This window comes from Lontra canadensis, unplaced genomic scaffold, assembly GCF_010015895.1.
Source record: "Lontra canadensis isolate GAN:19392208 unplaced genomic scaffold, GSC_riverotter_1.0 scaffold10, whole genome shotgun sequence".
NCBI lineage: Eukaryota > Metazoa > Chordata > Mammalia > Carnivora > Mustelidae > Lontra > Lontra canadensis.
The window spans coordinates 5,953,622-5,979,476 of NW_022631004.1; the positions used below are offsets into that span (position 1 = coordinate 5,953,622).

General features: G+C 40.5%; 1 protein-coding gene across 6 annotated transcripts in view; it reads left to right on the plus strand.

The window, feature by feature from the left end:
• SH3D19 (SH3 domain containing 19) overlaps window positions 1-25,855 on the plus strand; it is a 172,196-nt gene that overhangs the window by 113,930 nt on the left and 32,411 nt on the right. For 4 of the 6 annotated variants that reach the window (XM_032855528.1, XM_032855529.1, XM_032855531.1 and 1 more), the window contains exons 3-8: window positions 5,706-5,746; window positions 11,628-11,670; window positions 13,957-14,095; window positions 14,232-14,394; window positions 15,125-16,114; window positions 24,614-24,721. In XM_032855528.1, coding sequence (XP_032711419.1) covers window positions 5,706-5,746; window positions 11,628-11,670; window positions 13,957-14,095; window positions 14,232-14,394; window positions 15,125-16,114; window positions 24,614-24,721 — 1,484 coding nt within the window. Of the gene's footprint in view, window positions 1-5,705; window positions 5,747-10,250; window positions 10,292-11,627; window positions 11,671-13,956; window positions 14,096-14,231; window positions 14,395-15,124; window positions 16,115-24,613; window positions 24,722-25,855 lie in introns of all 6 variants that reach the window. The other 2 variants (XM_032855532.1, XM_032855530.1) reach the window with 2 other exon arrangements.

The following is a 25,855-nucleotide window of genomic DNA, read 5'->3' on the forward strand; positions in this document are numbered from 1 at the left end:
CATCTTTATTTAATTTTTTTTTTAATTTTATTTATTTATTGGACAGAGAGAGAGAGTCCGTGAGAGAGAGAACACAAGCAGGGGGAGTGGGAGAGAGAGAAGCAGGCTTCCTGCTGAGTAGAGAGCAGGGAGCCTGATGTGGGGCTATATCCCAGGACCCTGGGATCATGACCTGAGCCGAAGGCAGACACCTAGCGACTGAGCCACTCAGGTGCCCTTTTATTTTCTAATTCTTTTATTTATTTACTTATTTATTTATTTATTTTGATTTTTTATTAACATATAATGTATTATTAGCCCCAAGGTACAGGTCTGTGAATCGCCAGATTTACACACTTCACAGCACTTACCATAGCACATACCTTCCCCATTGTCCATAACCCCACCTCCCTATTCTCTAATTCTTAAGAAGAAATTACCCCCTTGCTATATACCCAAACTTCAAACTATGGAGGTTCATCAGAGTTTTAGAACTAACAGGTAATCTGTGTTCCTTAGTTTCAAGTAATACACTGTTCTTTGCCACTCCCTACAGTTTATCAGATATGGCTCTACATATTATGATGATGATAGTAATTTAAGTATTATTAAAATGGCATTATAGCTCTATATTTGTTTCAGTAGCACACTATTATTTACTAACTCATACTTTCTTCTCCCATTACATAATATTACCTTATTTTAGCAGGTAACATAGGATGATAAAAGATTGAGTGAAACACAGTATTTGTCATGATATAGCCTTATTGCTTTCTGTTTTGAGAAGCAAATCAGGGCTGACCTAAGACTTTGTTTATAAAAGTACATATAAGGTATTTTGGGGTTTTTGTTTTTTTTAAATGGAGCAACTCAAGGACTTTTGCTTATTGTAGTCCTGAAATAACTATCATTTTTTTTTTTTTTTAAGTGCAGTCCATCCTTGATTTATGAACACCTGACCTAGGGGTATTTTTCATAGAATGAAAAAATGTCCATCAGAAAAATATTCATTTTTTCATCTGGTATAACCAGAGTACCACTTTTCTAAAAGTGTTCTTGGTGCTAGAAATTCCTTTTACTTTTTTCCTCTCTCCTCATTGCCTTTGTCCTGTTCTTTCATGTCCAGCCCCCAATTTTATCCCACTACTGCCACCATCAACTGGCAACCAGAAATGACAAAGTCACCTGCTTTTGCATCCATATAAATCCTATTGCTCTGTTTTGCCACTAACTTAGTGATTCTCTAGTGCGGGTGATTCTCCCCTCCCCTGCCTGCCCAGAGGACATTTGGCAATGTCTGGAGACATTGTGGGTTGTCACAGCTGGCAGGGGGTGGGAGGAAATACACTCTTGGTATCCAGTAGACCGGGGATGCTGCCAGACATCCTGTAATAAATAGGACAACCCCTCGTCCTTTACTAATGTCAATCGTGCCAAGGAGGAGAACTTGTATTAGCTCTATTCCAGCATCAGCTGTTTTCTTCAACTCCTTGTATAACATTTTTTTCACATTTTTAAAATTTTTTATTTATTGATCTTATCAACATGACTGCATTCTTCTTGAGGGTGGAGGTTGTATATTCATATAGGTTTCCCCAGTCTGGGGTATGACACTGGGTACATAGTAAGTGCTCCATGGTTGAATAATTGCATGCATAAATAAGACACCCCAGACTTCTCCATTGCCTTCCTGGCACTTCCAGAAACCTCCTCTTGCACACCTCTATCTTCCCCACCTCCACTCATTATTTGTCTCATCAAATGTTAGTGTGTCAGTCCTATCAACAGTATATTGAGTTTCTAAAAATGTGGATGGGCCACAAGACTATTGTCCCACAGTGCCCATCCTTCCTGGATGTTCCCAGATAAGACATGAACCTAGCTCATGCTAAGGGAGAACTTCCATGAGGGCTTCTTTTAAGACTATGGATGGAGGGACACCTGGGTTGCCTCAGTTGGTTAAGCATCTGCCTTCAGCTCAGGTCATGATCTCAGGGTCCTGGAATCAAGCCCCGCATTGGTCTTCCTGCTCAGTGGGGAATCTGCTGTTTCCTCTACCCTCTGCCTCCTTCCCATTGTTCATGCTCTGTTTCTGTCTCTCAAATAAATAAATAAAATCTTAAAAAAAAAAAATACAGAGTGGAACCTTCACTTACAGCCTCTGCTTTGTATACAGATGAAGAAAAGGGGGTCTTCATTTGCCTCCTTTTTTATTTTCTCTACCACAGAACCTGTTAACTTAGAAAGGAGAACATTAAACTTTAAAGTTTGGAAAATGCTGTTTTAGATATGATACTGATTGGTTGGTTGGCTGGCTGGTTGGCTCTCTGGCTAGCTGGTTGGTTGGGTGGCTGGTTGGTTGGTCGGCTGGTTGGTTTATAGAGCTAGCCTAAACATGATGCTGTAAATCTTGAGAATTGTAGAACCTGGGTTGACCTCAGTCAGAATTCTGTTTTGTGCCAAGGTTCTACCACCCTTCTATGCCCCCACCCAGCTTTCTATTGAAGTGTAACATACATTTACAAAGTAAGCAGCTCAGTGAATTACCACATCTACTTGGCACCCAGAAGACCCCAAGTATGTGTTTCCTAGGGCGCCCTATCAATGTGCCGCAAACTAGGTGACTAAGAACAACAGAAATGTATTGGCCTCACAGCTCTGGAGGCTACAAGTTTGAAAGCAAGGTGTCCTCAGGGCCACACTCCCTCCGAAATCTGTAGGGGAATCCTTCGTTGGCTCTTGCTCACTTCTTGTGGACAGTCTTTGGCATTACTCAGCTTACATCCTTGTCACTCCAGTCTCTATGCCTCATTGTCTCCTGGTGCCTTTCCTCTGTGTGTCTCTTATGGTTTTCTTCTAAGGACAGCAGTCTTTGGACTAGGGTACCACCCTATTCCAGTATGACATCATCTTAACTAATTATATCTGTAATGACCCTGTTTCCAAAAAAAAGTCACATTCTGAGGTACTGGAGTTAGAATTTCAGCATATCTTTTTTGGGAGGGGAATATTTTGACCCAGACACCCCCATATTCTACCCCAGGCAGTTCACCTTCCTCCTTCACAAAGGTAACAGTGGCTTTTTTGTTAACATGGTAATATTATAGTAATACTTACAATATTATTACTTAAATAATAACATCCCACCAGATCAGTGGTAATGAGCAAGGACGTAATATTCAGTTACATTCAGTAACATTCCATATGTTCTGCCTGGACATATGCATGAAATTGTGGCTTTTTTGGCCCTGCCTGTTAAGTACTGAGTTTGAGTCTATTAATTACTAAACTTGAATCAGCAGATACAATATTAACATGCAGAGTCTCTCCAGTTTTGCACCCAGAAGTTCCCCCCTCAACCTCAGCCAACCTATTTGTGTTTTATTACTGTTATTCTTCTGCTTGACCTTATGCTAATTTTTTCAAGTAGTTGTTTACAGAAAGCCTTCAAGAACTGTTTTCTTTTATTTTTATTTTTAGATTTTATTTATTTATTTGAGAGAAGACTGCATGAGCAGGGAGGAAGAGCAGAGGGAGAGGGAGGGAGAAGTAGGCTCATAGCTGAGCAAGAACTTTCAAAAATGAGCATTGCTGGGGTGCACCTGGGTAGTGTAGTTGGTTAAGCATTAAACTCTTGGTTTTGGCTCAGGTCATGATCTCAGGGTCCTGTGATCAAGCTCTGCATCAGGCTCCATAATCAGCGTGGAGTGTGCTTGATATTCTCTTTCTCCCTCAGCCCTTCCCACATGTACTGTCTCTCCCTCTTTCTCTAAAATAAATAAAATGAAAACAATAATAACATTGCTGGCTCAGTCAGAAGAGCATGCAACTCTTAATCTCAGAGTTGTGAGTTTGAGCCCCATGTTGAGTAGTAGAGATTACTAAAAAGTAAACTTAAAATAAAAATGAACATTGCTTATCCAACCAACATGGATGGATCTAGAGAGTATTATGCTAAGTAAAATAAGTCAGTCAGAGAATGATAAATACTGTATGATTTCACTCATGTGGAACTTAAGACTTAACAAAAGAAAAACAAAAAAAAGAGATTCTTAAATACAGAGAACAAACTGGCTGCCAGAAGGGAGGCGGGTGAGAGGATGGTTGAAGTAGGTGAAGGGGGTGAAAAGTGCACTTGCTGTGATGGGCACTGAGTAATGTATGGAATTGTGGTATCAGTGTGTTGTACACCTGATACTACAGCTTAATTATATGTGATTTTTTTTTAAAATCTAAGATAACAAAATCAGTATTGCTGAAAACACGTGTTTTTATATTACGGTCCTAGTTTCATGACCTTGTAATGACCTCCTGTAATGTTTTTGTTTGGTCAGGCAGAACAGTATATTCTTAAAGTGTCTCCCCTAAAATGAACTGATCTGTTACTGCATCTTCCCCAAGTTTTATCATATCTACCTAAGAAACAGCAAGAGGATTTATACAGATTACCACAAGCATGAGTTTAATAAGATCAAAAATAAGTATAAATTTTAAGAGCATTCAGGGAAAAAAGTGAAGAATTTTATAAACAAGGCGGTTTTTTTCCCCTAAAAAAATCATATCATTAATGTTTTAGGTTTGTGTATTTTTTCTAAATGATTCTGAAAACAGGACAGCTTGTTTGAATAAAATTTAAAACAAACAGCCTGGGGCGCCTGGGTGGCTCAGCCGATTGGTAGCTAGCTGCCTTCCGCTCAGGTCATGATCCCAGGGTCCTGGGATGGAGCCCCGCGTAGGGCTCCTTGTTCAGCGGGAAGCCTGCTTCTCCCTCTCCCACTCCCCCTGCTTGTGTTCCCTCTCTCGCTATGTCTCTCTCTGTCAAATAAATAAAATTTTCAAACAAAACAAAACAAAACAGCCCCACCAACTAGTGGTTATAAACCTTTGCAGCTAACAACTTCACGGTGAGTGAACGGAGGCTCAGAAGGATTTGTGCGATTTAACCCAAGGTCACACAGTCAGGGACACCCAGGACCAACCAGCCGTTGAACAAAACTCAAAGCAACCAGAAGACTTCCATTTTTAGGTGGTGATGTTCTAAGTTCTAATCTTAGGAAGAAATGCTGTTCATTCTTAGGTCAAATTAACTATAAAAATGATCTATTTTGATCTGTTGTGAGAAGACAGGAATTCCTGTGTCAAACACCAGAGACATAAAGGGGGGTCAGAACTCTTCTGATTACCGTGTAATTGCTGCCTGACTTCAAGCGCTGTCCAAAGCATCACTGGAAGATGCAGTGTGTAGGTAGCTGTGAAAGCAATTTTTTTTTAAAGATTTTATTTATTTATTTGACAGAGGGAGAGAGATCACAAGTAGGCAGAGAGGCAGGCAGAGAAAGAGGAGGAAGCAGGCTCCCCGGCGAGCAGAGAGCCAGATGTGGGGCTCGATCCTAGGACCCTGGGACCACGACCCGAGCCGAAGGCAGAGGCTTAACCCACTGAGCCACCCAGGCGCCCCTGTGAAAGCAATTTTAAGGCAGATTTTTATTTGCACTGCACATATACTTCACCAGCCTTCTCATTTCCCATAAAACATTTTATATCCAAGGCAATTTAAAAACTTTTTTTTTTAATTTATGTTTTGTAAGGAGGATAAGCCAGTAACTAATACATCAAACTTGCTGCTTGGCGCCATATTGAGTCCCAGAAATGATCTGGCATTATGAAAGATTCTTCTTCAAAAGGATTAATGAATACAATAATGTTTTCTTTCTTTCTTTTTCTAGCCAAGGACCTTTGTCATCCATTAGAGCGGTAATCAAGAGATGTAAGTTTGTTTTTTCCTGCTCTGTATTTTCCTCTGTGGTATTTTAAATGATGGTTTAGGCTTCCAGCAAGTGATTGTATTTGATGATTCTTACAAAGAATCCAACAAAAGTAGATTCCCTCTTCTCCTAAGGAATAATAAACCATTTCAGACATTAGTTTTTCAACTTTCTTTTCAACTTTTCATTTATTGATAAGCCCATTCCTCAGAATAACATTTTTTATGATCTAAAATAAATTTACCATTTTCTATAGATAGAAACATCTGATGGGTGTAAAAAAAGAAAAATCAAACCCTGTCCTTTTTGATTCATTTGTTTCTGTAGTGTTTTTATTTAACTGTATAAATGCCTGTGGAGATCGGCTCACTTCCACATACAAGTGCCAGAATAGAATTCTCTCCAAAATGGTGCATTCATACTTTCAATCTTACCTCTTAGTTAAAGCTTTACCAAACCTCTTGGTTAAAACTTGCTTTTGGTGCAGAATTTTTACATTGTTTTTAACAAAAGAGTCTGCAAAGTTCCCTTTAGTTTTGGGGAAACTAAACAGAACATGGATTACCTGTTTTAAATATAAGGAGGGGATTTTTTTTTTTTTTTTAAACCAGCAGAATAGATTTTGTTCAAGAGTAGCAGAGAATTGCAATCTGGGACTAGCAAGCTACAGCAAAACCATAGGCAAGTGTGCAGAACAAAAGAGAAGAACATTCTTTTAGAAAGTAAAGGGGGGAATTGAGAAGACTGTTACAAACAAAAAGCCCATTGGAGTAAACTGGGGAGTTCAAAATATAGTGGCTTCTCACTGGCTGAGTCGTGACAGTCTCTCATTGACTGAGGTTTTGCTAGGGGAAAAGGAAAGCCCTTCTTCTTCCTGAAGGCGGAGTGTCACAGTATCTGCTGAGCTCTTCCTGTTGGATCTGTAATTGGCGACAAGTGGTAGAGCATGAGAGCTCCCCCTGCCAGCCTCCCACCTCCTTCAAAATGAGGTTTCTGATAAGGTAGGGATTTTAGATGTTCTTTGCAGTATTTGAGCTGAGGTCACCACCCTGAGGAGAATATATCCCTATTTTTAAAAACATAATTTTGTAGTACTGAGTGTAAATTTAGGATATCCATGGATTGTGAAGAGCAAGCATTTGAACCATTGCAGTGAAAATTTTGCAAGGTGGCCATACAGAAGGATATTCTGCATTTCCCACATTTTATTTTTGTTGGTGGTGAATTATAAAGATACAGGAATGCCACAGTATGTGTTGAAGGGAATTCGGATATGAAAAAGGAAAATTCATGCCTTAGAGCCATTTGAGGGCAGGGTGGTGTATGAAGACGATTGGGAGGGGGCACAGAGAAAATTAAAAAAAAAAAAAATCAGGGTCTGATTTAGGCAAGAATTTTTTGCTGGAGATATAATTTGGGGTAGTCAAGGTTATAGCCAAAACCTAGGAGTAGCTGAATCCTTAAAGAGGAAACATAGAGGCCAGAGAAGGTATTAAAGGGCAGAATCCTGGGACATAATTGATGTCTGAGAGGCCACGCTCTGCCTTTAGGGTGCCATAGGGCAAAAGGTGAATGACCCCCCCAAAATTCTTCCCTGCTAAGGAGGAGAGACTGAGTCCTGTCTGCTGGCTTCTTCTTGGATCTCAGGACCTCTTTGTTGGGGACTATAATTTGAACCTCACTTCCCATAGATCCTCTAGGATGGGTCTTGCTTCTACCTTGAGGCCCCTGTGCTATGCAAGGCTTTTAGAGAAAGCAGACAAGGTGGAGTGGGCAAAAAGAAAAAAAGGCTGAAAAATAATCATCAGAAAATGGAAAAAAGCAGGAGACAACTGTACGCTAGAGGTTAAGGAAAGGGAGGTTTTTTTTAAAAGGATAAGTGAACTGCAAATAGCCCTTAATGTTTCAGTAAGAACAAGCCAAAGGTGGCTGAGAATAGGTCATCTTATGTGGCCCTTAGGCCAGTGGTGACCTTGGAGAGAGCACATTCAGTGGAACACTGACTTTGGAAGCCACACCTCAATTTGAATAATGAATATAATATGTAGAGGTCATGATAGGTAGGCTACTCTTTTATGACATTTGGTGGTAAATAGAGGAAGGAAAGGCTGAGGAGTATCAAACAGAGAGGAGATTTGAACATGACTATTCAGGATGAAGAAGCTTGGAGACATTTGTAGGCAGTGGGGAAGGAATTCATGGAGAGATCAGACTGGCACGTTAAAAGGGGCATTTGGTGAAATAGGGCCGTAGCAGAGAGGAAGGAGATGAAAAAACAGGAAAACTTGCTTTGAGGTATCTTTAAAAAAAAAAAAAACTAACTCGGTTGTCTTTTAATTCTTATTTATCTGTTACTTTGCGTACACTCAGAGAAATACTTGTTAGTTGTATTATTCCTGGATGTTTAGGCAAGAAGGTCAGACATCCTCATGTGATACCATGTAAATGCAGAATGAAGAATAATTGTGTCCTCCCCTTCTGTGTTGCACTTTTTGCCCATTCTGTAAGAAAAAGCTGTGAACAATTTTTGGCCTACTCAACCCAGTGAAATGCCTGTTTTACTCTCCCATACTTAGTCATCCTTCTCCAGCAAGGAGAAGGACTTCATTATGTTTGAAAAGCAGGGTTCCTTTACTGGTGGTATTTTAAATTCTTCCATAATGATACTGGTTCCAGTCAAGTCTTGAGGTCCTTCTTTTTGCAGTCATTCTTGTGAGCCCTAAATATTATGGGTAAAGATTTTGAAGGATTATAATTGGATATATCTGGAATTTCATGCTTTTCCTTTCATTAACTTTTTAAGAGAAAATTATTCTCTGAAATTCAGATTCAGCTACTATTCATTGCCTGCTGAGAGTCTGGAACTGCTCACATACATTATAAGACAGTGCTCTGCATGGTAGATGTTAACCCCATTTTACAGACGGTAGGATCACTGAGTCTCAGAAAAATGAAATGGCTGCACAAGGTAGATTTGAGATGTTAATCCAAACTGCCTGACTACGAGGTCTTTGAGCTTTCAAACTCCAGATGTTCTTGTTATCATGTCAAACACGTGACTCATACCGTCTCAAGGGAATGTTAGGGAGTTTGGGTTTTTTTGTGTGTGTGTGTGTGTGTGATTATTGTGGTTTTCATTGGCAAGGTTGTCCTGTAGCAATGATGCTTATAATAATCCTTCTATGTGTTTGTTTCATGTGATCATCATTTAATCAGTAATTTTGAATTATTTAGAATCAGGATTAGCTTCCACCTCTCTTGGCTCCATGAGGAATTAAACTGCTTCCAGGAACAAAGTTCTCCCAGCCCTTCTCATAATAGGCTGTATGACCTGGGATAATTCATTTAACCTCTCTGTGTCCCATCCTCCTCATCTGTAAGGTTGGAGTAGGATAATCACTGAGCGTCTGTCTGTGCTTACGATCCTGTTGGAATTTAGAAGGATTCCTTATTAGTAGTAATATTGCAAATCCAGATCTCTGTCTTTTATAAATAGCTGAATATGGATTTATTTTGTACTTAGAATTTAACCATATGAACTAGAAAAGTTTGAAAATAATTCTGTGGAACAACAGGATAACTTCTAACTATGGCCTTAATCCGAAAGGCACAGAAGAGTAGCTGGCAGTTTGTGGCAGGGTTCAGAGGAACATGTTGGTCTGTATGAGCATCAGTGGCGAACTTGATCGTCCTGGCAACACCTACACCAAGTCTGTTTGATCTGGGAAAGCGAGAATGAGAGGAAGTGGATAGTTGACTTATTAGCAGGAAGACTGAGAGATGCTGTATGAAAATCTAACGTATTTCTAGCAACTAACCTTGCTCAACACTGACTAAAAGAGCCGGTCATTCTATAAGGATCAAGAGAGAAAAGAGATTTCATACATCAGTGAATACGAAGGGGAAAAAAAAATTCAAAGCAGGAGAGAGGAAAGCAGTGACTCCCAAAGGACGTGGAGGAGATCGACAAGCAAGGCTGGGAGATCTTCTGTCTTTCGTTCTGCCCCCTCCCGAGGGGGAGTACCCCTCTGCTAACCAGGGACTCCTGCTACTAATCACCTCTGCTGTGAAGGAGCAGAATCAAGTGAAAAGCCACTGATTTAAGAGAAAGTAAATTGACTCCCAGGTTCCCCTTTAAGTACTATATTCATACTTTAAAATTAATCCCTGTTAAAGTAGCAAATGGATTTTTCAAAATGGTTTTTAGGTTTTTTGGGTTTTGTTTTGTTTTTTTGCAATGTTGTTAAAACCTGTAGGTGGGTTTATTTTTACTAGGGTGATGTGGGTGAATGTCCTGGTCTGTAGAGATGTCTCCTTGCCTATTCCTTTACTCTCTCAAACTGTGGTGCATCACCTTCCCTTTTCTGTCCCGGTGTGCGGATGGGAGGGCAACAGCAACATGGCAGAACAGTCTTGTTCCTGAATTCCCTTTAAAGCCTAGGCAACTGGTTCACTCTGCTTTTTTCTCCCTTTCCTCTTCTGTAACCCATTCTTTTTTTCCCTTAGCACTCATGAATAGTGCACAGCCAAAATGCCCCGTGGAAGAGGTACGTTTGTGACAATGACATGGTATCTTTTTAATAGTGTTGTGTCTGCTGATTCTGGCTCTCGCCACGGTGGTGACGTGATCATAGCACTCTTGTGCCTCTGTCTGACTTAATGCAACCGTTCTTACGAATCAGATACCCCACTCAGAGCTTGAGCCTCTCTGTCCTCTTCTTATTCCAGGAGACAAAACGTACCTCTGCTTGGTTTAGCTCTCAGTAAAAATTTGACAGTGCCATTGGCTAAGGATACACATGTAGGATTCCTGATAGACCAGCCCAGCAGTTGTCACAGCTCCCACTCCAGCCTAGATTTCATCCCCACCGCCCACCTCCACCCCTGCATCCCGGCTTTGGCAGCCTCCGTCTTCAGAAAGGATCCGAAGTTAATAGGAGGAAGGAAGGAGAGATTCATGTCATAAGCCATCTCAGTCAGAAGAATGGAAAAAGTAGACTACTAGAGAGAGATAAAGGCAGCTGGTAGAAATAGTTTATATCGGAAACAATTTCCCCTTTGTGTGCTTATCTTTACAGTTTGGTACTTGAAGGTTTTCTTAAAGGAATTGTTAGAATGTGCTTCTTGAAAATAGGAATACAGTTCTCCATTACACATACATGTAATGTGTGGCACCATATGTGACGTTTTCCAGATCATATGATTAAGACTTGATTTAATTTAAAAATAAATTTGGAAAAAGTCTGAACCATCTAGTTTTTTGAGTTTGAGGCTTAAAGGAAAACTCGGTGCTATGTATACAGTAGTATGTGCTAGAAACACGTTTATAAAAGTGTTGTGAACAGTTTTTGCATTTCTTACTATTATCTTTGAATTTAAGTAATAAGACAATTTAAAGGTTATAAAATTCCAGAAATATTAGAAAATAGATGGAAATTGGACCTCTTTCACTTTCTTTACAATAGAGTTGTTAACAGCTATTGCAAAAGTACAGTCACATGGATTAGAATAGATATTTAAAATTTTTTCTGCCCATTGTAATTTCATGTCATTGCTGTAATGCTCTTACCAGGCAATTCGTATTTAATAGTTGTCTTCTTTTCCCTTTCACTCTTCAAATTATTTTCCGAACCATGGAATGTGCTTTGGGGAGTTTTTGAAATCTGTGTTTTCTTATGTAATTCAAATACGTAAATAAAATTAATTTTATGCCATATAAAAAGATCAGTTTGATTTGCTTTTCTACTTAGGGATGTTAAAATTCAGATATCCTCTATGATTTGAAGTATCAGCTAACTTTTTCCAATAATGTACCCATAAACATTTAAACCTTAATTGAATGTACTGATTTTGTATTTTAACAGTTTATCCTTTCTTCTGTAGCTTCTCGGACTTCTTTTCAGAGCGAGCTTCATCGAGATAGGAGGTATGGTTATAACGGAGGTCATCTGTTCTGCTAATAATGAAATCAAAGTGTGTTGCCCGTTAACAAGTTAAATATTTCTCTTTCATAAGCAGTGTGTTTACATAAGCAGTGTTCTGCCTCATCAGTACATTTCCTGAATTAATCTGTAAGCTCGAATGATGAAAATTTTGGTGGGAAAAGAAGCAACACAAACCTCAGAATGTTCTTTTGGCAATAATTATTTACTGAAGTTAATTCTTTAAATGTTTATTAAGTGACTGCTATATGTAAAGAACTGTCATAACTGCTTCAAAGAATTGCTCAAAGAAATGCTTTGTACCTCCTCGCTGCTTAGTAAATGTTGCATAGATAAATGGATGACAAGATAGAAAACAATGGAAGAATAAGGAGAGGAGAAGAGTCAGGATGGATGGATAACTAATTGGATAAATGGCTGGATGACTGGTTGGAGAGAAGGAAGGAGGGAAGGAGGGTGAAGGGAGGAGAGAGTGTCTGGATAGACAGAAGGAAGTACCAGTAGACAGACAGATGGTTGAATGGATGAAAGCATGGATAGGTGGATTTTTACAAGACAGGGTACCTGCTTTCACATTTCTTACAGGGTAATATAGAATAATGAAGAATGAGGATTTTAGCATCAGACATAACCGAGTTCGAATTTTGATTTCACTGCCTTCTTGTTGTGTGGCCTTGGGCAAGCTGCTTAACCTTTTCTTAGCTTCTGTATCCCCATCTTTAAAATGTTGCTAATCAGGGAACGTGGCTGGCTCAATGGGTACAACATGCGACTCTTGATCTCAGAGTTTTAAGTTCGAGCCCTGTGTTGGGTACAGAGATTTACTAAAAATAAAATCTTTAAAGAGAAATGTTGCTAGTCATACCTATCTCAAGGCTGTCATAAGGATTACTGCATGCGTAGTGCTTAATATTTGTTAGCCAGTAACTCATGAGTTAGACAAAAGCTTTGAGCAGAGGTCTTTAGGTAATGCAATTCAAATTTAATCAATAAGCAGGTTCTACTGTTTCATGAGCTAGCCGAGAATGTGTGAATATGCCCAGTTTTGATAATAGCAGTGCTTTTTTTTTTTTTAAGATTTTATTTATTTATTCAACAGAGAGATAGAGCCAGAGAGCACAGGCAGAGGGAATGGCAGAGGGAGAAGCAGGCTCTGCACTGAGCAGGAAGCCTGATGCCAGGGCTCAATCCCAGGATCATGGGCTCATGACCAGAGCCAACGGCAGATGCTTAACCACCTGAGCCACCCAGGTGCCTCAATACCATGCCTTTTTTTTTTTTTTTTTAAGATTTTATTTATTTATTCAACAGAGAGAGAGTACACACAAGCAGGCAGAGGCAGCGAGAGAAGCAGGCTCCCTGCCAAGCAAGGAGCCCAATGCGGGACTTGATCCCGGGACCCTGGGATCATGACCTGAGCCGAAGGCAGCGGCTTAACCAAGTGAAGCCACCCAGGCGTCCCAGCAGTGCTTTTTTATTTTCATTTTCTGTAGAGTGCTAGAGAAGGTCAGGGCAGATCTCATCATCCCTGCTTGTTATATAAGAAAACTCAGGCTCAGAGAGGTTGATTGCTTGCTCAGGGTCACACAGTTGGTGCTTGTTAGGAAATGAGGTTGACTATAAAGTTTAAACATGAGAATGTAGAATCAGATTAAGAAAATGATGAAAGGAGCCATGCCTGAATTGCCTGAATTACTGTGGTGCCAGATTAAAGGTTAGTTACCAGAGTCATATACCACACTGACCAGGAGCACAGACACACATAGCAGGGTCTAGAAATGAACATGCAATCTCTAAACACTTAGAAATGACTTTGAATTGGGGCAGAGGCTGGGTGAGGAGGAAAAGGATATTGTTCTATATGGTATCATGTCAGAGTATATCATTTATAATGGCAGAAAATGAAGCAGTTCTATTTGACCAGTGTACTTTCTGCCTTACCATATATTTTTTATGTTCATGGTATAGGCTGGATAGCAGAACCCTGGAATGAAGAGATTGTGTGAGCCTTCCTTAAGCCCTTATTCTTATCCAGCAAGGCAGAGCTGAGTATGCTCAAGGTACATCTCTAACTTTGAGCCCTGGAGTCCTGGAAGATGACTGTGCTCTGCTCCCTTGATAGCCCAGGCCAGACAGGTCATTTCTAGGACTACGGCAATTCTTATGTAACTTTTTTGAAGCAGTGGTTGTTTTTAGGAATCTTTGAATGTTTGAGGTAGACAATAGCTTGTTATCAACCTGCAAACTCTCACTGAGGTCTTGTCTGCTAGGCGCCCAGAGATCACCATAGTGGCAGCTGAGCCCCTGAGGCCGGCCTCGTGGTTCCCAGGAGCCCCACCCCCGGGACTGGGATTTCCCCCCTCTTCTGCAGCAGGTCCTTGGAGGTCCAGTGAGCTGGTTCCTGCTGAGGTAAATAAATACCACATTATCTCTCTGCATTTTATTTTTTAAAGTGAGTTCAAAGATAGAAGAGTGAGACTATTAATACATTAGTACTTTGGCTCTTGTCCATAGATGTCTAAAATCTTCATTCTTTATTTTGCAGCTCCCACCATCTTATGAACAAGTCATAAAAGAAATCAACCAAGTTCAAGTGAATACTACGAATAATAATAATGCTGCTGCCACTCCAAGGCACACAATTACTTCTGCAACTCAGACTGACTTTCCAGAAGAAATAGACAACCAGCTGCCTCAAAGTAATGCAAGTAATTTGTCTTCCCTAATTCTGACCTAGATCTAGGGAAGTAATCAGTAGGCTTCTGGCCTTTAAAATAATTTGCGACTTGTGCATAATTCATTGAGCTCTGCTTCCCAGTCAGTGTGATCACTGTGTGCTTCCATTGTTTTGGTTTGCTATGATTATCACAACAGATCATTCTCATGAGCTGCAGCCCCAATCTCTGAGGCTCACCCCTGTTTATATCACAAAAACAGCGTTCTTTTAACTCACGGTTGTATTACTGTTGATCCCCTTTATGCCCATTGAGAAGGATGCTCTATTTAGCAACCTTAAACTTGATAGAGTGTAAAAGACGGTTGTTCCATTAGGCTTTTAAAAAGCATTGTGTTCGTATAACAGATAAGAGTAAGTTCTTACTTTGGAAAAGTAAAGCAAGCAGTGTTGGAATTCTGACAAGAGGGAAAGGGTTCGTGTGGTAAGTCTGCTGGGAATTGAGAATTTAATGGTGTTTTAAAAATATTATGTAATGAATATTTCTCTTATGAATAAATACAACTTGAAGAACACTCCTGTGAGAAGCTGAGTGTAAACATTTCCGCATTGATTTTGGAATTACTTTTTACTAATTAAGGAAACCAAGATCTCTTGATATTCTACATGTATATTTAAACAGTCTGTGTATCTTCTGGGTTGGTTTTTTTTTTCTTTTAAATTACAATGTTGCAACTTGTGTCTGTGGGTTTTGGTCTTGTCAGCACTACAGGCACCTCTCAAGCCTCTCCAGCCTTCCCAGGTGGTCTCGCCCAGTGATCTTCCAGCAAATGTTGCACCTTTAATAGTCTTTGATACTTCAGAAGAACAGAACTGTCCAGAGAACTCCAGTGCTACAAGATGTCCAGTGCCAAGACCAAGATCAAAAGCCAACCTCAGACCTGTAGCCAGAGACAGTCACATTAAAGAGCAAAATCACCAGAAAACCAGCCCCACAGCCACAGACAAGGAGTCCTCGCTGAACCAGCCCCAGTGTTTGTTGGATAGTACCAACAACTTGGATAGTCAGGCAGTGATGAACATTATGAACACAGAACGAAGCCAAAATAGTGTCATTTCAAGAATCAAAGCATTTGAGGGCCAGACAAATAAAGAAACCTCGGGACCACCCGCAAAACCAGAAATCGCTCCCCGCACACTCCCCCCCAGGCCTGCTCTTCCCTCAGGGAAACCCTCAGTGGCTCCCAAGCCAGCTGCCAACAGAGCTTCTGGAGAGTGGGACTCCTGGACTGAAAACAGACTCAAGGTGGCCCCCAGGGAAGGGCTTACCCCGCAGTCTCCACCGCAAGAAGTAGGGAGCATCCCAGTAACCAAACCTGAATTGCCAAAGAAACCAAATGCTGGCCTTACACGAAGTATTAATCATGAGATTCTGGGAGGAGGGCCCATGGCTGAGAGCCCTGACGGTGGGAAGAAAGTCCCAACCCCCGCTCCTCGGCCTTTGTTGCCGAAGAAAGCGGTCTCCTTAGAAATCCCCAACTCCACAGCTTTGCTGAAACCGGTCACTGTTCCTCCCCGACTCTCAGTGGCGTCACAGGCCAAAGCATTCAGGTCACTGGGAGAAGGGTCCCCGGCTGCAGCTCAGCAAAGCAAGCCACCAGGGGACATTGACCTCATCAGTTTTGATGATGATGTTTTACCCATACCAGCTGGGAACCTGGTTGAAGAATCTCTTGGTTCAGAGATGGTTCTGGGTGAGTAAAAAGGAGAAGTGGGAGGGAGTGGAAACTCACCAGAGGGCATCTTGAATGGCACTTGCTGTTTTAGTTTCTAGGACATAATTTCTGAAGGGTGTGTGTGGGGGGGGTTGGGTATGCATGTGTGCACGCTCATGCCTGTGTGTGTACAGAGACAGAAACAGATTAAGAAACATGGAGCTGGGAGGGAGATGGAGACAGAGGGATAGGAAAATCTGGAATGGGGAAATGGAGACAGAGAAAGCGGGAGACACGTGTAGACTACTACGTGAGCCAGAAGTAAGCAGACTGGGTCTAGCGGCTAAACCAGGTGTGAGGCTGACTTCCTAACTCTGGCAGGCGGAGAGTCAAGCACAAGGGGGAGGCAGGGGAAACTTCTCATAGATGAGAAGTCAACAGTGTGGCCCCAGAAGGGCTCCTTAGACTGAGCCAGCCCCATGGGGAGTGCCAGGAGAGGCATCGACCCTGGGGAGGACTCTGGCAAGAGCAAAGCCAGGAATGATGACCCAGCCATATGTAGCAAAAATTTTTTCGCTTATCTTCACAGAACATCTTCCCTGGGAAATACAAAGTTTTGTAAATAAAATACAACAACTGTACATTTCCTGCCAGGATCAGGACAATTAAATTTCTCAAGAGGAAATTCAGAGAGTATGTTTTCTTTGCTCACACTGTTCAGATGGAGGCTATGATGGTAAAGCTTATCTTTGATTTGTCAAAGTAAGCTGCTTTACTTGTCATTGATGATTCCTTTTACTGCTGTTTACTTATTTGGGTAGCATTTGTGAACATAAGAGCTTAATAGTATTTTCAAAAGGTTAGCTGTCATCTTATGAATGTTTAACATGCATCAAAATGGGATAAGCTCTGTGATTCAAAACCAAATTCTGTACAGCACAGGTGTATTTTAAATGATAACAAACATTTATTAAATATTTATCATGCATACAACATGTTAGTGGCTACAGCATGCTTCTTGTCTATAAGAGGCAGGAGGAAAGACGTTAGAATGTACTGAGCTTCTGCAGTGTTCCAGACATTTTGCTAGGTACCCAGACCTACATCATTTAATTTAATACTTACAGTAACTCTCTGCAAGGTATTGGTATTGTTGGCCTCAGTTTGCAGAAGAAGAAAATGAGACTGAGAGAAGTCAGTGGGTGGCTTGCCCAGTGTCATAACATTAGCAGCTTCCAAGGCATGATTCAAACTCCCATCTTTTTATTCTAGGTCTAGTGTATTTTTCATTATATGACAGTGCTAACTAACATTGTATGAATCCTTAACCCTTCAAGTCTTTGTTATATCATTTTCTTATTTAAACCTTTTTGGTGTTACAAGGTTCACAGTGGGATAGGAATGGTAAAACCAACAACAGCAAGTTGTTAAGGGGTGGGAACAGCACAAGCCAAAGAAATACCACCTTTTGTAGAAACTGCTAGATTCTGTGGGGATGGCAACTTGATTAATAACTGCTGAGACTTTATTCCCTGTCATCAAACGGATAATTACAGTCATCTTCCAAAAGAAGGTCAACAGTATACATTCAACATGAATATAGTCTCATGCCTCATACTCAGCCTTTTCTGTCCCTTGATTTCTACCACCTCATTGCACAATATTTAATTATGTAGGCAGTCTCTTAGCGAAGTATGTAATTTGCTTGCCCTACCTGACTCTAACCATTGCTCCTGACTGTGGAGTTACACTGAAGCTTACTTCATCATCTTTCTAAACCTGCTCCTTTTCCTATTTTCTGTACTCAATAATGCCATCATGTCCCCCCTCATGTCCCCAGCCTTCCTTGGAGAAGCCTAGAGATCATCTTCGAGTCTTCCTATGTGTCACACTGTTTGTTTGGACTTGGAGTCAGCCCAGAGTCTGCCACTTAACTGCTGTGTGACTTTGGGCTATTTACTTAACCCTACTGTGCCTCGACTTCCTCATCTATAAAACATGGTAATAATACTCCTCTTGGAGGCAGTGTGAGGATGTGATAGTGCAGGAAAGCCCTGTCCCATTGTCTGAAACGTGGTAAGTACTTATTAAGTCGTAATCATTGTTAGTTCTTGCCCTTCACATCCAATTAGATACCAACTCCTGCTGGTTTAACCTTCTAAGTAGTTCTTGAGCCCTCTCATTTCCATCTGCCTGTACTGCCCCATTTTGGGTCTTTATGCCAGATTACTGCAGAGGCCTCCTACTTTGAGCCCCTGCTTTTGCCTCAAATCCATCATCCTCCATGTTATGGCTACCCAAGGGATTTTTCTAGAGTATACCCTGGACCTTGTTGCTCTCCCACTTAATGTCCTCCAGAGGCCTTTAGGATCACCCTGAATTCCTCAGCATGTAGAGAGGTTTTTGTTCGTTTATTGATCTGGGGCTCCGTGACTTTTTGATGGTGTATCAGTAGCATTGTCTTTGTAAATAAGGAATCACGGTCTCTTTGTGAAACCTTACTTAATCATCCTGGCATTAGCCAGAAACTGAGATAGGAACGCGAAAGAAAGGAGAGGAACTCACAAATATGTCTTTCCTCCTTTTCCTTCCCTCAAAAATAAAGAAAATCTAATCAGCTGGTTTTCATAAAATGAAGTTGCCGTATTAATCTCAGGAAATAGAGATCAGAAAATACTGAAGCTGTGAAAACATGGTAAAGATTAGAAAAATTATTAAGGGAAAACTCATAAAACAAGCAATTTAATATTGGATTCATTCCTTGGGTAGAATGCCTTCCAGGTTAATGTAATGGAGCTGAGAAGTATTAGCAATTCCTCTTCACACCTTTACAAATCATACCCAGTTGTCAAAAAAAAAAAAAAAAAGCAGAATGCTCTGCTGTCAGCCCCATTACACAGACCAGAATAATAGTTTAGCAGCCAATTTCTGCTATTAACAGAACTCAAGGGAAAGAAATGACAGAAAAGCAAGCCAAGGATGGTGAAACTAATTATGATGACAAGCATATTATGAGAGACAGGTAATGGGCAGAAAACTACATTACCATCAGTGTTTTTCTCAGCCCAGTAATGAAGACCATGCGGACAGAAGTGTAAAAGGGGCCGGCTTGTTTGGCAGCAGGTGTGGAATAATTGGTTTGGTGCGAGACACTGGAAGGAGGGCAGAGTAACTACTGCAAATAAAAGTAGAGAAAAATGCCATGGACGTTCCTTAGTTTTAGATAGGAGAGCGTTTTGGATTTTATTTTGTTTTGGGTTTTTTGTGTGTTTTTTTTTGTTTTTTTGTTTGTTTGGGTTTTTTTTTTGTTTTGTTTTGTGTTTTTTTTTGAGATGCTCTGTGTTTTCTCTCTAGAAGCCGGAGCAAACTCTTTGGTACAGTCGTGGCACTGTGGTTCTTAACCCCTCCTGGGAATCACAGAACTCTGAGAATCTGATTATCCTGGGACTCTTTTCTCTCTCTTGAAAATAGCCCTATAGCTCACATATGCACAATTTCCAGAGCTTCAAGGGCCCATTCTTGGACCCCAAATGAAGCACTTCCACAGAATATTATGGTAACCTCCAGTGGACTGGTACGCCCATGCAGTGAAGGATTGTGTGCTAATTAAAAAGGAGGCACACCACCTATTACTGCTGTGTTCCAACGCCCAAGATATCATTAGGTGAAAAATGCAAGGTATAATTAATATTCGTGGCATTTTAGCTACTGTTTGTGTTAACACACACACATACAGATATGTAGTATCTTTGGAAAGATGTATAAAAAGCTGGTAACAAAGGTTTTCTTTATGAGGGAACCTGGTTTTCCAATAGCTAACCATAAGCAGAATTAGGATGAAAACCTGGGGGAGGGGCGGTTGGGTGGCTCAGTGGGTTAAGCCTCTGCCTTCGGCTCAGGTCATGGTCTCAGGGTCCTGGGATCGAGCCCTGCATCAGGCTCTCTGCTCATCAGGGAGCCTGCTTCCCTTCCTCTCTCTCTCTGCCTGCCTCTCTTCCTACTTGTGATCTCTGTCAAATAAATAAATAAAATCTTAAAAAAAAAAAAAAAAGAAAACCTGGGGGAGTTAGCCCTTGTCATCTTCGCCGCAGAGAGATAGCTGCTTCCCGCACTGACCCTCAGTCTTGGGATGAGTAGAAATGTTAAAAATAATAGTATATGATTTTTCTAAATTGCTGTTATTCAAGATTATAAATGAAAGCCTATTATTTTGAACTACATATGTGTAAATAAGACATTCAAAAACGTGCATTAAATCCTATTACATAGACTCAAAAAAAGAGTTTTAATTTTCCATATAGCTTTAATTTTTCTAATTACCTTATGGAAAATTTTATGCCCATTATTGCCTTTAAAAAGCAACTAAAAGGAGTAGAATTTTCTCTTTTCCCCCTTATTTTTAAGTGGTTTTTGGTTTGTTTGGCAGGGGAGTTATTTCAGCTTCATCTTGTAACTTTTTTCTTGTGGTTGAATTTATTTTACTGGATTTTTTCAATTACAAAGTAACACATTTGCTGTAACAAGTGAAATGATACAAACATTTACTAAAAGAAAAAAAAATTTATCTCCTCTAGTCCATCCATATCCTCAATGTTGTATGCGGCCTTCTGTGCCTTTGGACATTTCAAACCAAAACTTACAAACATACATATATGTACTTTTTCCTACTTTTTATGAACATTTTCATCATACTATAACCTTGTTTGTTTGTTTGTTTATAAAACAGTGAGATTTATGGACTTCTCAGTCCAGTTGGTCTAAGTCTTAATTCCTTGTTTCCTTATACCTGCCTAATAATTCTTAGTGTGAGTATATTGTGATTGAGTCAACATTTCCCCTATCCATGGACATTGCTTTTGATTTTTTGGATTTCTTTTTCCTCTACAGATAATGCTGTAGTAAACATTCATAAATATTGCCTCTCCTACTAGTGCTCTTATTTCTGAAGGATAAATTTCCAAGGAGTGAGACTGCTGCGTCAGAGGTTATGAACTTGAAACATTTTCATTGGATCCAGTTTCCCACTTGGCAATGCCTGGAGTTCCCAGACATGAGATGCCATCTTTGCTTTATATGTTGCCCACTTTCATTTCTGTTAGAAAAAGTACCCTGCTCATGAACAGACATAAGAAGTAGACTTCGTACTGTTTAACTAAAGAGATTTGTACACCATCATCAAGATGGAAAACAGGCCTCCAGTTTTCCTCCCCCTTATTGAAGTGATGCTCTGTGTCCTCCCCACTAATCTGCACACCTCGTCTGGATTATAGTCTGGACAGCATGCAGACAGAGAGGCAGATGCTGAGCTCACTGACTCACTGAGCACAGCTGGGGCAGGTCATTAAACAGACCCACTCCTGCCAAACAGCCCGCCGTACTAGAACCCGAAGACTTCCTTGCTTCACTGTACTAAGAATTTTTTTTTTCCAGAGACGTGTAGTAGAGTAATTTTACATGATCCGAGTACCAATTACGAAAGAGTAGCTAATGATATTAAAAATAAAGACCAAGAAAGAGAAAGAGTGGGTAGGTAACTAGAACACTTGGAATAGTTTGTTATATAAATTGTATCTATACTACTTCAATGTAAATCCTTTAGGTTTAAAAAAAATAAGTAACTGGACCCTTCCATGTAATAGGTGAGTTCTGCACAGTGTGCAGGATTTGGAGTGGGAGTCTTGAGGGCTATCCTCCAACAGCAAGCATAATTTGGATGCCCCTGTGCTTGGCCCCTCAAGGCATTGATTGGTGTCTTTTCTCCTTTCCCTGCCCCGCCTTGTGCATGCCCTTCCCCTGGAATGTGAGAGAGTGTAGGTGGTATTCTGGCTCAGAATATACTATGCGTTGGGAAATAATTGAAGTCATCCCATGCTCAAGATTTTCTTCCCCCTCCATACCACCACCCCCCCCCCAAAACCTCAACTAAAAACCTATACTAATAACCAAAAGATTATAGGTATCAGAAGCAACTATTAAAGCAGAAATGCCACTTGAAAGGTAGGACACAGTGAACAGTCACCAGCCTTAATCCTTTCCTTGAGTTTTTGGTCCTTTTCCCAACAGAAAACAGATCTCCGATACAATGGGATGTGACAACCAAGACTGGGGGGAGGGAGGACAGTCAAGTCTCTGAACAGTCAAGTGTCTTCCACAGCTGGGGAAAGGAAGGTGGGTCCTTGGAAGTCAGTGGGGTCCAACAAGGGCCAAGGAGGCAGAACAAGGGCAATAGTAGGGAGAGATGAATAGGAAGGAAAGATGAACACAAACGAAAGATGCTATGTTTCTGTGTTTGAATAAACTGCATACCAGGATTACATAGGGCCTTCAAATTCTTTCACTTCAGCTAATATCACTCAGAATAGATGAACCCTTTAGGGAGTTCACATTCAGGTAATATTTGCAATAATGGGCTTTAATATAAGCGAACATACCCCCTTTTTATCCGCTGGCACTGCTGTTTCCCAGACACTGGTGCATATTATCCAAGTTGGAAGAACTATTAGAATATGTGAAATCTAGTTGTTGGAGAGACGGTGGTAGAGAACACCCCCCCCCTCACCTTTGCACTCTTGTTTTATGCTGCATCCTGCTTTCAGTCTGCCCACACCCGAAATCTCTCACCATGCCCTACGTTTTCCTTTTTCAGTAGTACTTCTCACGTGGAATACCACATGAACTACTTACTATTGTATTTACTATTTATTACCGCCATCTCCCTACTGGAATGTAAGTGCTATGAGAGCAGGTTTCTTTGCTTTGTTCACTGAGGTATTCCCAGCAACTTAGAACAGCATTTGCTTTGTAGCAGACATCCAGTCACTTTTGAGTGAACAAAAGCGAAAAAGCAGATTACAAGGTAAGGTATAAAATCCTGGGTTTTTTGTTTATCAAAATACCTACATAATAATACATGTAATATAGTAAAAAAATCTGTAGGCAGATCACCAAAGTTTCATTATTACTGGAGGGATGGGATTATAGGAGACCTTGCCTCATAGATTTCTTAATGTTTCCCATTTTTATAATAAATACTACTTTTGAAGTAAAAAGTGGTATAACAAAATATAGAATTTTAAAATGTGGTTCGATCTAGAAGGAACTTTGTTTTGTGAGATCCTAGGTTACAGTGGAAGAAAGTTGTATTATTAAAACTTTTTTTCAAATTTGATATTGTTTTGATAATCCTCAGTTGGTTTCTTGAACTCAGACAAGACTTTCCTCACTTGTGAGCTAGTATGTTTCCATGAAAGAGTCATCTAATATATTATTTTTCTCAGTAGCCTAGTAGTAATTGTTCTACCTGGCACGCCACTTGAGGGCCATTCCTAGGTGGTAGATAATAAAATGGGATCGTACTTTACCACAGTATCTCCCCACCTATCACTGTTCCTGGCACGTGGTAGACATACACATGGGAGCAAGTGGCTGGTGAGTGAGCGATGATGCTGGACGGCCTTCTTATCCTTAGCCCAGCTCTTCATGTGTCCTGAAAATAGCTGGTTAGCAGAAGGTGCTTCTGGAACTAGAGCTCATAATCAGCAAAGTATGAATGCTGTTCATCACAGGAGCTATGGTGTATGTTGTTTTTACAGGGAGTATCTCCCTATAGTGAAGAGTATAGAACAGGAGCAGAATTGCAGCCTCCTGTAGAATTAAAGGCAGAGGCAGCTCAGGAGAGTCTATGTGCTGCACATAGTATCCATTATACAGCATTTATTTTATTTTTGCTTATCTAGTATTTTTAGATTTCTCGTCTTTAAGAAATTGTATGGTCATTTCCCCAAAGTACTGAAAAGAATATTTACATTAAAGAAAAAAAAAAACTATTTTTTTCAGCAAAAAAAAAAAAAAAAAAGTTTGGTAATTATGTCTTCATTTAAAATACTTTCTCTGAACATGTATTGTCAATTTTAAATGAATCCGTTAAATGGAGAAATGCCCAGCCTGGTGTCCTTGCCCCCAAATTAAATATTTGAAGGAAGATGTCTGATTTTATCTCCAGGATAAAACACTTTCCATTTCACGTTGACTGAAGTGTGGTTTGACTGAATGACTGGCACTTCTCCGCTGGGCACCTGCCCTGTGCCAGGCACGGTGCTGGGGAGGATGAGGGCCCTTGGTGAGCCCTGTTTTCCAGTCCAGGCACAGGAGTGTCGGGGAGAAAAGACCTCTTGCCTGTCGGATCTGGGAGGCCTCCCAGTAGGGGGGAAATTGGCTCCTCTTTCAATTGTCCCTCATTTTCAGGCGACACTTAATGAAATGATTGTACTCCGGTGGAAGATAGCTTCTACATAATTCAAGATTGTCCTGGATATCTCTCATCAGAGAGGAAGAAAAGCCACATGAATTATTTACAGAGCACCAACTTATTCCTTTCATGAGCTCCGACTTTGTTTTTGTCTCTGCAAACTGAGATTTTGTTTATCCATGAATAGTTTTCCCTGGGGCATGAAAATATGACTCTTTAATTATGAATGAGATTTTTTGTTTGAGTCCGTGTTAACTAAAACATGCAAAATAAACTGTGTTTTTCATTAGATCCCTTTCAGCTCCCCATAAAAACAGAACCAACAAAGGAACGAGCAGTTCAACCAGCACCCACCAGGAAGCCCACTGTGATTCGAATTCCAGCCAAACCAGGAAAATGTAAGCACTAATTGGCCTTCTTTCTTTGCTTCTCCAGAGTCTGGGAGAAATATATACTAATTTGTCAATGTCTGCTTTTGAAATTATGTGTGATCGGCCATTTGCTATTATTTACAGTGAAAGGACATTTGAAAACAAGTTCTTTTTTCACAGTTCTTTAGACAGTTGGTACAGTAAATATGGATTTCATTTATCTATACCGTGGTCTCTAGGCAGAGAGTAGAAGGAGTCTGAAACTCAGAAAAATTGTAGTATCTTGTTAGTGCCTTGGGTAAAGATGGTAAGAAAGTACAGTTGACCCTTGAACAACACAGGTATGAACTGTGTGCGTCCACTTATATGCAGACTTTTTTACAGTACAGTACTATAAAGGTATTTTCTTTATGGTTTTCTTTTTTTTTTTTAAGATTTTATTTATTAGAGAGAGAGAGCAAGCGGAAGTGGGGGTTGCTAGTGGCAGAGGGAGAGGGAGAAATAGGCTTCCTGCTGAGCAGAGAACCCGATGCGGGGCTCAATCCCAGGACCCTGAGATCTTGACCCGAGCCGAAGGCAGACACTCAACCAACTGAGCCGCCCAGGCGCCCCTCTTTATGGTTTTCTTAATAACATTTTCTTTTCTTTAGCTTACAGTGTTGTAAGAATTCAGTATGTCATATATATAACATACAAAATCTGTGTTCATTGGCTATTTATGGTATCAGTAGGCTATTAGTAGTTAAGTTTCGGGAGAATCGGAAGTTACATGTTGGGGGCGCCTGAGTGGCTCAGTCAGTTAAGTGTCCGCCTTTGGCTCAGGTTGTGATCCCAGGGTCCTGGGATTGGACCCCGCATCAGGCTCCCTGCTCAACAGGTAGTCAGCTTCTCCCTCTCTCTTTGCCCTTCCCCGACTTGTGCTCTGTCAAATAAAGAGAATCTTTAAAAAAAAAAAAAAGAAGAAGATGATACATACGGATTTTTGGCTGCACCAGGGTATCAGCACCTCTAACCCTCACTTGTTCACATGTCAATTCTGATTGAAAGTGATAGCAAATAACGTTGTGTGTGTCTGCCTGGATACCATAGTCTAAGTATGTATGAATTATATGAAGAGCAGTAACCAAGAATTATGAAGACATCGTAATGTCTAACATTTTT